General features: G+C 40.7%; 1 protein-coding gene across 1 annotated transcript in view; it reads right to left on the reverse strand.

Moving 5' to 3' along the window:
* The window catches only part of SEMA5A (semaphorin 5A), a 633,881-nt gene that overhangs the window by 274,223 nt on the left and 347,631 nt on the right, over positions 1-12,027 (reverse strand). The window contains exon 6 of the mRNA XM_039523675.1: positions 1,280-1,378. Coding sequence (XP_039379609.1) covers positions 1,280-1,378 — 99 coding nt within the window. The remainder of the gene's footprint in view (positions 1-1,279; positions 1,379-12,027) is intronic.

Raw genomic sequence — 12,027 nt, forward strand, 5'->3', positions numbered from 1 at the left:
TATTGCTATATTTGTTAATTGATTTTATTCAACTTCTCGCCTGTGGATTTAAATCAGTAGTGACATTTACCCTGTTTCTTTAAGTTGTTAAGTAAATGAGTGTTAGCTCTAATTTAAGTATATTGGATGTATATTATTTATAATTGGTATGAGTTAAACCCATGCCACAGGTTGTTGTTGTTATTATTATTACTATTTGAAGGGGTTTATTCCTGGAGGTTCCCAAGGCACGCCATTGAGTGTGTACAGGGGCCAGCCAGGTGAAGGCACAACCAATTTTAACTTCCTTTAGGAGTAAAGGGACTGCAGCAGAGGGTGAATAGAGGATTTCCACTTATCCAACATCACCACTGAGATACTCAGAATCTCCTATAATGTCAACAACATCAGGCACACAGGTGAGTGTTGCCTGATCCTGAGTAACCCAGGGAAGAAAGGAGGTTACATTTGTTTGTTCCCAAAACCTGAAGATGAATTTGGAAAAGTTCAGTACACATCACAGTCATGTTTGTGAACGTGCTCTGGAATACAAAAAAACAACATTTGCTCAGTATTTTCTTGCTGAAAAAAAATTACTAAGCCCTTTTGATCTTCTGCAAACATGGCAGTTACAACACCTTTTAAAATTTTATTTTATTTTAAAGACATGATGCATGTATTTGAAATTGTTCTGACAAGTTTTAAAAGTATATGAAAAAAGCTAATAAAAGGTATTTAGATTTTAGGCCAAGGCCGTCAAGTCTAGTTTTTTAATTGGCCAATCTTTGTTTGATTTGCATATTGCAGTTACAGCTGTCTCATTTCTTTTAATTTTGAATGTCTGCGCATTTATTGCTTATATTGAATGTTTTTAGATTGATAACCCTATAGAGTGAAATACTCTGATTATTCACAGCACAGGCAGCAGCAGTGCAAACTTCCCTACACCAACATGCCTCATCCCTAGCTTGAAAGGTATCTCTATAGAGGTAAGAGGCTGGTTCAGCCTTGAAAGCGGATTCAATCTCTTTCTCCCAACAAGAGGAGTATATAAAGTCAAATAAGGTGGTTATTTTTGTGATGTGGAAGCTTGTTCACTGTGGAGATCTCAACATCTCACACAGGAATTGATCAGATAGATGATTATTTTCATTTACTATCTAGGGCTGTATTTGAACTAACAGTCTAGAAGTGAAATATCCCATTACCAATCTGCACAGCCCCATAGCAGCTGTTTTGTTTCACAGTGGCAATAGTCATCATTTCTGTGAACATGTGGGATCAATTCGTTTATTCATACCGTCCGATTGGTGCAAATAGGAGTGAAAGCGTTGGTTCCACAGGTGAAGAGCCGGTCACCGCCAACGAGAAGCACACGGATATAGTTCTGGCATTCTTCCTGCGATGCAGAAAAGAAATAATGTATTCAGCAATGCTGCAAAGGAGAGGGAGGCCATTTAAAACCTGAATTATTCATTAGGGCTATGTGACCGTATGTGAAAACTCTGATAAGCAATGCTTGAACTTACCTGATGAGTGAGAAATCAATAAGTACTTAGATTGAATTCCTAACTATAGTATAAGAATCCATTCTATCCTTAAGAAGAGCCCCTAATAGAGTCAAATAAACCTGTCCAGTACTGAATGCATCTGCCAAATTGATATTTTAAAGGTTCAGTTAAACTTTTTCCGTGATATACACCATGTAGCAGGGTGCTGGTGCAAAAGCAGCTAATTGCCCCTGCTCAGCCAGCTCCAATCAAGGGAAATAGATTGGGGCTGTTGAAACAGACCTGATGCCTGGTCTGGGATTGACTCCACCTGCAGGCCTGACAAGTCAGCAGTTATAAGGGCTGGGAGCCAGAAGGAAAGGGCAGCCAGGGAAAGGTCAGACTCCTAGCTGAGGGCTGACTGCAGGAAAAGAGGGAACTAACCCTGTAAGCCTTGTATATAGCTCAACACTGGTGGTGGGAGAACTGTGTGTGTGTGTGTAAATAAAGCCACGGGTGCTGCATAACTGAAAGCCTCTCTGCACTTTATTGGGACAGCCAGCGGGCTCTGGAAGAGGGGCGTGACAGAGAACCTGTCACACACCACCTTGAATAAAAATGTCAGTCCCAAAAGATCAAATGCTATCTCATGACAGGCCAGGCACAGGGTGAGGGTGGTCAATAGGTCACTAGCTTGGATTTGTTGAAGCTACCATAGATATACCTCATGAGCTAGATCTCCAGGTGAGGATTTAGCCCTATTACTTTAATGAATGACATTAGCAGCATATTGAATTACCCACAGGAGAGACATTTCTCCAAGCACTGAGGTTCCTCAAGATGGCCTCCAAAATTTCATCTCTTCAAATAACATGTAAGCACGTGCTGGAGGAACTATGATCCTTTTTTTTTTTTTTTTTTTTTTTACTCCATTACAGTATGTGACACTTTTATTATGTTTAGACTTTGAAATTGGAAAAATTAAGATGCCACCAAAAATTTTCATGGTTGGTTCAGGTATGCATCCCCTGGCAGAAGGCTTTTTCTTGCAATACTAAAAATCTATTAGAATTGTAAATCAAGAAGATACAAACACTCCTGATGCAGCTTGAATTCACTAAAACTCAAGCAAAAAAAATGCTTGTAAGAAAATAGCTTACAGACACCTCAGGCTAAGCAGCTTTCCATTTTGCTTCTAATTCTCAAGAAGGTCTTGGGGTAAAGTTTTAAAGCATATTGGGATTTAGCGATGTGACTCCTGATGTTAACTGAGGTCATGCTGCTAAATCCACACCCTTTGAAAAGGTACCTTGTTATCCTGCAGAAAGCACCATTTTCTGGGCTTTAGCTACAAACAGTGACATCAAATGCACTTGTGCATATGTTTTGCAAACAGGTAGCCATCTGGACCCACTGGAGTATATTATAGCATTTGTGGTACTGCCTTGCATTGTGTATCTGGTTGCACATCCAGCAGTCATGGTTTTAAATTAAAAAAGGAACACATTTAAGTCACAGGGTGTCTGAGCTACACTGAGAGGTAAGGAAGGATTTGTACCCCATGAGTGCTGATGGCTGGAGGCAATGGGCCAAATTCAGGCCTGATATAAGACCTCGCAATTGCAGTGACTTTACCAGGGCTATGTTTTGTTTATTATGCAGGCAAAAGCCAGGAAGCCATATTACCTTGACGTGAGCTGCAGGGAGCATGCTCAACATTGATCTTTAATGCATCTATAAAAGTGTAACACATTTACTTCAGTGCAGCCCCGCCCTACTCCTAATACTTGCTTCCACACAGGATGGAAAGTGCCCCATTGATTTCAATGAGAGCAGGAGCAGGCCATTGGAGCTCAGTGGCAAAGTGCATTCCAGAGGTCATCATAACAGCCCGGAACTGTGGAATCTTGCCCTGCCCTTGCAGGATTACAAGAGAAGACGCACTGACCAATGTCCCATCTCCCTTCACTGTGTTGGTGAGAGCACTGTTTATTTGGCCCGAATCATGAAAAGGAGCCTTTGTAAACTGAACAGGCACTAAACACATTAAAAAACAAAAGGAACAGAACTATTAAGACCCATGACACAAAGAGTTTTAAGTGTATTCCTTTATAGAATCATGGAAGATTAGGGTTGGAAGAGATCTCAGGAGGTCATCTAGTCCAATCCCCTGCTCAAAGCAGGACCAACATCAACTAAATCATCCCAGCCAGGGCTTTGTCAAGCTGGGCCTTAAAAACCTCTAAGGATGGCGATTCCACCACCTCCCTAGGTAACCCATTCCAGTGCTTCACCACCCTCCTAGTGAAATAGTGTTTCCTAATATCCAACCTAAATTTCCCCTACTGCAACTTGAGACCATTGCTCCTTGTTCTGTCATCTGCGACCACTGAAAACTGCTGAGCTCCATCCTCTTTGGAACCCCCCCTTCAGGTAGTTGAAGGCTGCTATCAAATCCCCCCTCACTTTTCTCTTCTGCAGACTAAATAACCCCAGTTCCTTCAGCCTCTCCTTGTAAGTCATGTCCCCCAGCCCCCTAATCATTTTTGTTGCCCTCCACTGGACTCTCTCCAGTTTGTCCACATCCTTTCTGTAGTGGGGGGCCCAAAACTGGACGCAAGACTCCAGATGTGTCCTCATCAGTGCTGAATACAGAGGAATAATCACTTCCCTTGATCTGCTGGCAATGCTCCTACTGATGCAGCCCAATATGCCGTTAGCCTTCTTGGCAACAAGGGCTTGCTGCTGACTCATATCCAGCCTCTCCTCCACTGTAATCCCCAGGTCCTTTTCTGCAGAACTGCTGTTTAGCCAGTCGGTCCCCAGCCTGTAGCAGTGCATGGGATTCTTCCATCCTAAGTGCAGGACTCTGCACTTGTCCTTGTTGAAGCTCATCAGATTTCTTTTGGCCCAGTCCTCCAATTTGTCTAGGTTACTCTAGACCCTATCCCTACCCTCCAGCATATCTACCTCTCCCCCCCAGCTTAGTGTCATCTGTGAACTTGCTGAGGGTGCAACCCATCCCATCATCCAGATCATTAATAATCATTAGGACTCTTTTCTTCAACGCCACATACAAAAAACACCAAAAGCCAGTGCATGAGTCTCTCAGGTAACCTACTGTTCAATTAAAATTTAATGTTTAAAATCCTCTAATTCTTAAATTTAAGGTTTTCTAACATTTTCAAATTCAGACAAGGTACTCATGAGGAAGATGGTTGTCTAGTCCCAGACCACCTCACTCACCACATATCAATTCTTCTCTAATAGTTACTTTCCTAGCAAATTGGCAATAAATTTCTGCCATAAAATTTACATTAATCCACTGGATAAACTTCAAACTGTTGAATATGGATTCCAATGAAAAAATGAGGGGCAATAAAAGACCTAAGCCTGAGTCACCTAAGCAGCTGAAGGGGGAGATCTCAAGGCCACAACAGAACCTAGCCCAGGATATTGTGGCACTGGAAGATTTCCTCACAGACTGACTGGATTTCAATCTCAAAAGATATCCATGGCCTCTCTAAAGATGTATGTGATGTAAAATCCCCAATGGCTCACTTGGAAAATGAACTACAAAAGATTGCCATTGGAACCAGTGAAATTAAAGAAGAAACTACCCCCTTAAAGCTTAGACTACACAAACTGGAAGAAAAACAGGATGACTAAGAAAACAGATATCAGAGAAATAATATTCACCTCTTGGGCACTGCTGAGGGTCTAGAGGGAATGGATATTATCAGCTTTCTTCAGAAACTTCTCCCTGGACCCTCAGCCACCCCCATTCAATACTGAAAGGGCTCATCGAATGCCTTGTAGTAGAAGGCAGGAGTCTGATAAGCTCAAGGCCCATCATCTTCAAGCTGCTGATGTTCAATGATAAAGTAATGTTAACGAACGCTGCCAGAAAAGGGGAAACCCAGAAGTCACAATTTTTTCCCCTGACTTTTCAGCTGAGTTTATCAAAAAGAGGACTGCATTCAATGGCATAAGTAAATCCTGAGGGAGATCAACATCAGATATAGCATCAAGTACCCATCCACCTTCACTATGGATTTAACAGACTTCACAAGATTTTGTAAAACCCCTTCTGAAGCTTGGCAGACACTTCAAAGATTGAGACCAGATTTGCCCCAAGATAGCAGAATGTTTTTATCATCATAAAAAGCATACTTGTTTTCCTATGTATCCTTGTAGATATGGTAATATTCACTTACACCATCTTCCCACTCCTAGCAGATAACAAGCTAGGCTGAACTCTTCTGTTGCTCTCCTTTGGAACTGAGCAACCACAACTGCATAGCATTGCAATGCATAGAATAATAATTTAACCCTAAACTGGGGTTTATAGCACCATCTACTGACTGAAGTATTAGCTGCACTACTCATCCCAGCTTGCACTGCTAGACAGAATCTCTTCACTAGCTCTGCCTCTGATAGATTGTGTTAGGGTAACCACAAGTCCCTTCGCACAGTCCATACTCCTGACATGTAAAGTAGTGTATAATCTAAACCTTGAATAGTCCTAGTTATTCAGCTTGTGCAGGGCATTTGACATACTATGAATATGATTTCTTTATATTGTTATATTTTTCATATTTAGATTTTGTACTAATTTATATTTGATTTATCAAATCAATTGTAAATTTACATGTGATGAGATCTATAGATATATACACAGAATCATCACATGTGGGTAGAATTATTGGACTGGATTGGACTGTAGGTAGAAATATATTCTACATGTTCTAGAATACCCAATAGTATTTACAGGGTATTAGCTGATTTAAAATATATTTCCATGTAGAGATGTTTAGACTATTATTAGATAATATAGGGAGGGGAGGAGCAGTTGGAACTGAAGCTTTCAGGGATCTGAACATGCCCACACTATCTTGTTTTAAATCTGTTAATTGTTTTGTTTGTTTTCTGTGACAAATACATTTTGGAAGATATATGATATTTAACTATAGATCTTTTTCTATACCTGACCCTTAGAGGCTTAATTGAAGGCATAAGTTAATTCATAACTAACTAGTATCTAATAAGTATAAATACAGACCATATCCTAGAGATGTGGTTTTACAATATGAAAGGAAAATATGTCTCTTTAGAATAAGGTTATATGTCTTAATATATAGAGGGGGAGGTCTAGGTTGGATATTCAGAAACACTGTTTCACTAGGAGAGTGGTGAAGCACTGGAATGGATTACTTAGGGAAGTGGTGGAATTTTCATCCTTAGAATTTTTTAAGCATGAGTTGACAAAACCTTGGCTGGGATGATTTAATTGGTGTTGGTCCTGCTTTGAGCAGGGGATTGGACTAGATGACCTCCTGAGGCCTCTTCCAACCCTAATATTCTATTATTCTATATCATTTAAATCTTTGCCATGAATTTTCTTAGAGCATGGTCCTGGAATGTGAGGGGACTTAATAAACCTTCCAAAAGAATTAAAATCCTGACACACCTCAGATCAAAAAAGTCCAAGTAGCTTTATTGCAGGAAACTCATCTAGCAGAAATAAATGCTGATCAAATCAAGAAGATATTGGTAGGTGCTGAGAATCATTAATAATTGAATTCTACGAACAGAGGCACCTTAATTCATAAAAAGTATAACTTTTCAATATATACAGTCCTGGTCCGATCCCAAAGGAAGATACATTCTTTTTGAAGGCTGTTTCAACTCAAAACAGTTAATTCTTGGAATCATTTACAGTGTAAGTGGAGGTAATTCTGAATTTTTCAAAGATATTGCAGACATCCTTTCTAATAAAAAAGGCATTTCTGTAATACTGGGAAGCAATTGGAATACTACACTAGAAAGACATCTGGACAGCTATCAAAGTTCAATAAGCTAACCTTTATTGTTAATGTATGAACTTGATACAAACAATATATGGAGACTGACACATCCCAAGGAACATGGCTATACATATTTATCTTCGGTACATTCACCTTACCCTAGAATTGACTTTTTTCTTGTGTCTTCAGAACTGATTCCTGCATAGCTAGAAGTAGCTATTGATAATATATTAATTTCAGATCATGTTCCAATTATACTTACCATAGACACTAGTTACACATAATTAAAATCTTCTAGGTATAAGCTGAACACTCTGCTAATAAAAGATGCAAAGTTTTGCTCCACAGTTGATTCAGTGATCTCTAACTTCATACAAGAAAATAAGCACTCAGTTACCTCAGATACCATCTTTTGGGACCCTCTGAAAGCTATGTGAGGGGAGAATGCATAAAGCATAATTCCCAAAAGAAGAGTGAAAAAATCAAGCTACTAGACTCTCTGGACAAGGAAACAGATGAATTGGAGAGAATGCACCAAGAATGACCAAAATAATGAAAACCTCTTACGTTATCTAGTCAATGCAAAATAAATAAAACAAATGCTTATCCAGCCAAGTCAAATTTGAATTCCACAGGATCAAACAAAGATATGAATGGGGAGAAAAGGCTGCTAAACTACTTTACAGAAGACTTAAGATGGAACTAGGCAACAACAATATTTCTTCCTTATTCCTCATCCTTGACCCAAAAGATATAGTGAATTTAAACAATTCTGTCAAACTTTATATAAATCAACCAATTTGACTCTGATAAGTTTTATCATTTCATTGAAAGTCTGCCTTTTAATACCCGAACTTCAGAACAAGTGTTGTTTATGAACAAAGCTATCACAACACAACAGATCGAACAGGCTATAAAAAATATGAATTCCGGCAAGGCCCCTGACACAGATGGCTTTCTGGCAGATTTTTTTTTAATTATAATTGGCTATCTTCTATTCTTTCGAAGGTCTTCACTGAAACATTCCAAAATGGAACCATATCTTGTGATATGAGAACTGATTTAATTACTTTAATATTAAAGAAGAATAAAGGTGGTTGCAAATGTGATGACTTCCGCCCCATGGCTGTATTGCAAAAATTTTGCACACGACTGAACACCATCATCCCATTAATGATACACAAAGATCAGGCTAGTTTCATTAAAGGAAAATTGGCTGCTGATAATACAAAAAATATCACTCACTTAATCCAGCAAGCTCAGATGTCAGATGTTCCCTCTACAGATTTACTTCTAACACAGAGAAAGCCTTTGATAAGTTGAATGGATTTATCTAATGGCTGTCCTAAAAAACCCTTTGGATTTGGACAAATATTCCTGAACTGGGTCAGTGTATTATACAATTCTTCCCTCGCTTCACTATCAACTAATGAAATTATTTCTCCCACATTTCAACTAGAAAGAGGGACATTACAGGGCTGTCCCCTCTTTGTCCCTCCTTTTTAATGTCTCTCTTGAACCACTGGAAATGCACATACATCAGCACTCAGGCATTGAAGGTGTGACTATAAACAGAATACAAACTCAGTTTGTATGCTGGTAACTTTTTTGTGCTATTGAAGAATCCACACTCATCAATCCTATCATTGTTGAATATAGTTAAGGCTACGTTTTAGTCATGGGTATTTTTAGTAAAAGTCATGGACAGGTCACTGGCAGTAAACAAAAATTCATGGCCCGTGACCTGTGCATGACTTGTACTATATACCCCTGACCAGTGATGAGCTGCCAAAATCTTAACAACCGGTTCCCTATAAAAAGTTCTGATTTAAGGTGGGGGGGGGAGCGGGGGAGGGGCCGAGAGAGATCCTAGTGGGGCCGGGGGCCCCTGCAGGGCCTGGGCCAATTGCCCCACTTGCCCCCTTCCCTCCGCTCTGGCCAGCCCTGGAGCTTGCAGCACGACCCCCCCGCCCCCGCACCTTGCTGGGCCTCTCAAAAAGCGGCAGCAGGATGACTCCAGAGCTCAGCTGAGCTGCCCAGCTGGTGCCGGCGGCTGGCCACGCTGCAGCTGGGGGGAAGCGGGGAAAGGGCCGGGGGAGCCTCAGTCACCCTATATGGGAATCCTGGGAGCAACAGGATGGTCCGGCCCACGGACCGGAGTTCTTTGCCCACCCCCTGGCCCTTTAACAACCGGTTCTCCACGGAGGTCTAATTTTAGCAACCGGTTCTGGGGAACCTGTGGGAACCTGCTCCAGCTCACCACTGCCCCTGACTAAATCTTGGGTGCTAGGGGAGACGATGTGCAGCCCAGGGGTGCTGACGGTGCTAGGGGTGATGGCTTACGGCCCAGATGCACCAAGGGTGCTTGGGGCAGTTGGTGGTACATGACTCAGGACCCCCAAAGGTGCTGGGGGGGGGAGGGTGGCAGTGCACGGCCCACACGGGTGCTGGGGAGGGGGAGGCTGGATGGCAGTGCACAGCCCAGGACCCCTGCTGGTGCTGGGGAGGCAGGGCCAGGCGGCGGTGCACAACCTGGCACCTCTGCCAGTGCTGCTTGGGTGCCGGGGAGGTGGCGGCCCAGGACCCACGCTGCTGCTGCTGGGTGGGATGGGGGTGCTGCGGCCCAAGACTGGCCCAACAGCAGCTGGTGTGGCTGGCCCAGAGGCCGGAGCCGGCTGCACCAGCTGCTGCAGAAGTCATGGAGGTTCCAGAAAGTCATAGAATCCATGACTTCCGTGACAGACTTGCAGCCTTAAATATAGTTGATGTTCTTGGAAAAATTTCTTGTTTTTGCATTGACTGGAATAAATCACAGGCAATGGATATACACAAAAAGACCAGATTCTTCTCAGTTTAAGCATTTTCCATTTCAAATATGCAAAAAAATAACTTATGTACATATTAACATTTGTCCTAATCTTCCCAATTTTTTATCTATAAATATGGGCTATATATTTAAAGAAATTTCCATGGATATAGGGAGCTGGCATCTCCTCCCTCTATCCTTACTAACGAGAAGAGAAATAGCCAAAATGAATATCTGCTCAAGATTGACTTATATCATTAGCCTATTGCCTTTCCGCACCTCTCCCTTGCTCTTTGCTTGAATAAATAGGCCTATCATGCAATTTCTATGGCATATAAAACAGCCTTGTTTGTTACATGAGACCCTTAAAAAATCCTGGGCAACTGGAAGTACGGGGTTGCCAGAATTGTATCTATATTATCTAGTATTCCAAATGTGTCCTATTGTAAGATGGTTCCCCTCCAGCTGCTCTGTATATGTACTGGCCTGGTTTGATATTGGAAAAAACAAAACAAAACAAAACAAAACAAAAAACACCTTAGCTATGCCATTCTTTTATATATCTTAAGAGGCTACCCACACCCTTAAGGAAAAATCCAGTCTTTGCATCTACATGGGGCATCCTGCAATGCATTAAGATGATTACAGCATCCAATCTTACCAACTCTCTTCCTGTACCACTATGAGATGCCCCATGTCTCACGATCAAGGCCAACTCCATGCTTAAGACAGTTTGGATAGAAAAAGGATTAACAAAAATTAGAGATATAATACAAGATGATAGACTAGCCTTCATTTACAAGTCTTAAAATATCAGCTACCGCTGTCTCACAGTTCCTTCTTTCAGCAGAAATGTTCAAGGATACATGCAAGGATAGGGGACAACTGATCTGTTGCAACTCTCTCTAGAAAAACATGTAAAGAAATATGGAATCAAAAGTCTCCTTGTAAAAATTACGTATAGGTTGCTTAATGGTTCATAGTGCCATCTCAACCTCGGTCTCAAAGACAAATGGGGAAAAGAACTTAGCCTTACTACCAAAACAGAAACCTGGGAGGATATCTGGCTTAATGTGAAAGATACTTCAAGTTTTATCCTTGTGATTCTTCCAGAACAAGGTATTAAACAGATACCGTTGGACTCCAGAATGTTTGCTTAAGGCTAGACTGCATCTCCAGTGTTCACTGTGTGTTGCCAAAGAGCTACAGGCCAACCTTTCATACATCCCCTATTCTTGTCAAATGATGCATGTGTTCTAGAACACCATATTCAGTGCTCTCTCAGAAACTTCAAGTGTTGCTGTCTTTCCTTCTCCAAGCGTGTGTATTTTAAGGGTTCTAGATGAGTTGGTATTACCAGTTAACATTAAGAAATTGATTGCAGTGATTATTTTAGTGGCCAAAAGATTTATTTTGAGGAAATGGAAATCTGCAATTCTTCCTTGATACACTAACTGGTTTAGTGAGCTCTCTACTTCTGCATTTATGGAAAATATGACTCTGTCTAATAGAAAAGCTTGGAAAAATATGAGGATATCTTCTCACACATGAAACTATTGCATACATTTGCAGTTTAGTATATATTAGTCCCCAATACTCAGGTTATGACTCATAGGTTATATTCTCACTTATTTATCTATTTAGTCACTTCAATAACTGATGACCTATATAGGTTCAGGGTTTTGTTTAGTTTGTTTTTGTTTGGTTGTTTTCCAGCTTTTACAAATAATGAACATTGAATTTTGTTATTTATTTCCATCTGGTGCATGTATTTATATGTTTTGTTTTGTTATGTGTCTGTTTTTATATAAAAACAATAAAAATAAAGTTTTAAAAAATTCAGACTGAGTTCCAAAACCTCACACAATACCTTTACCTTAAATTCACCAAAACTTTTTTTTTTTTATATTCTTTGAACCAAACAGAAGTCAGGAATATCAATAAA

Source organism: Mauremys reevesii, linkage group 2 (genome assembly GCF_016161935.1).
Source record: "Mauremys reevesii isolate NIE-2019 linkage group 2, ASM1616193v1, whole genome shotgun sequence".
NCBI lineage: Eukaryota > Metazoa > Chordata > Testudines > Geoemydidae > Mauremys > Mauremys reevesii.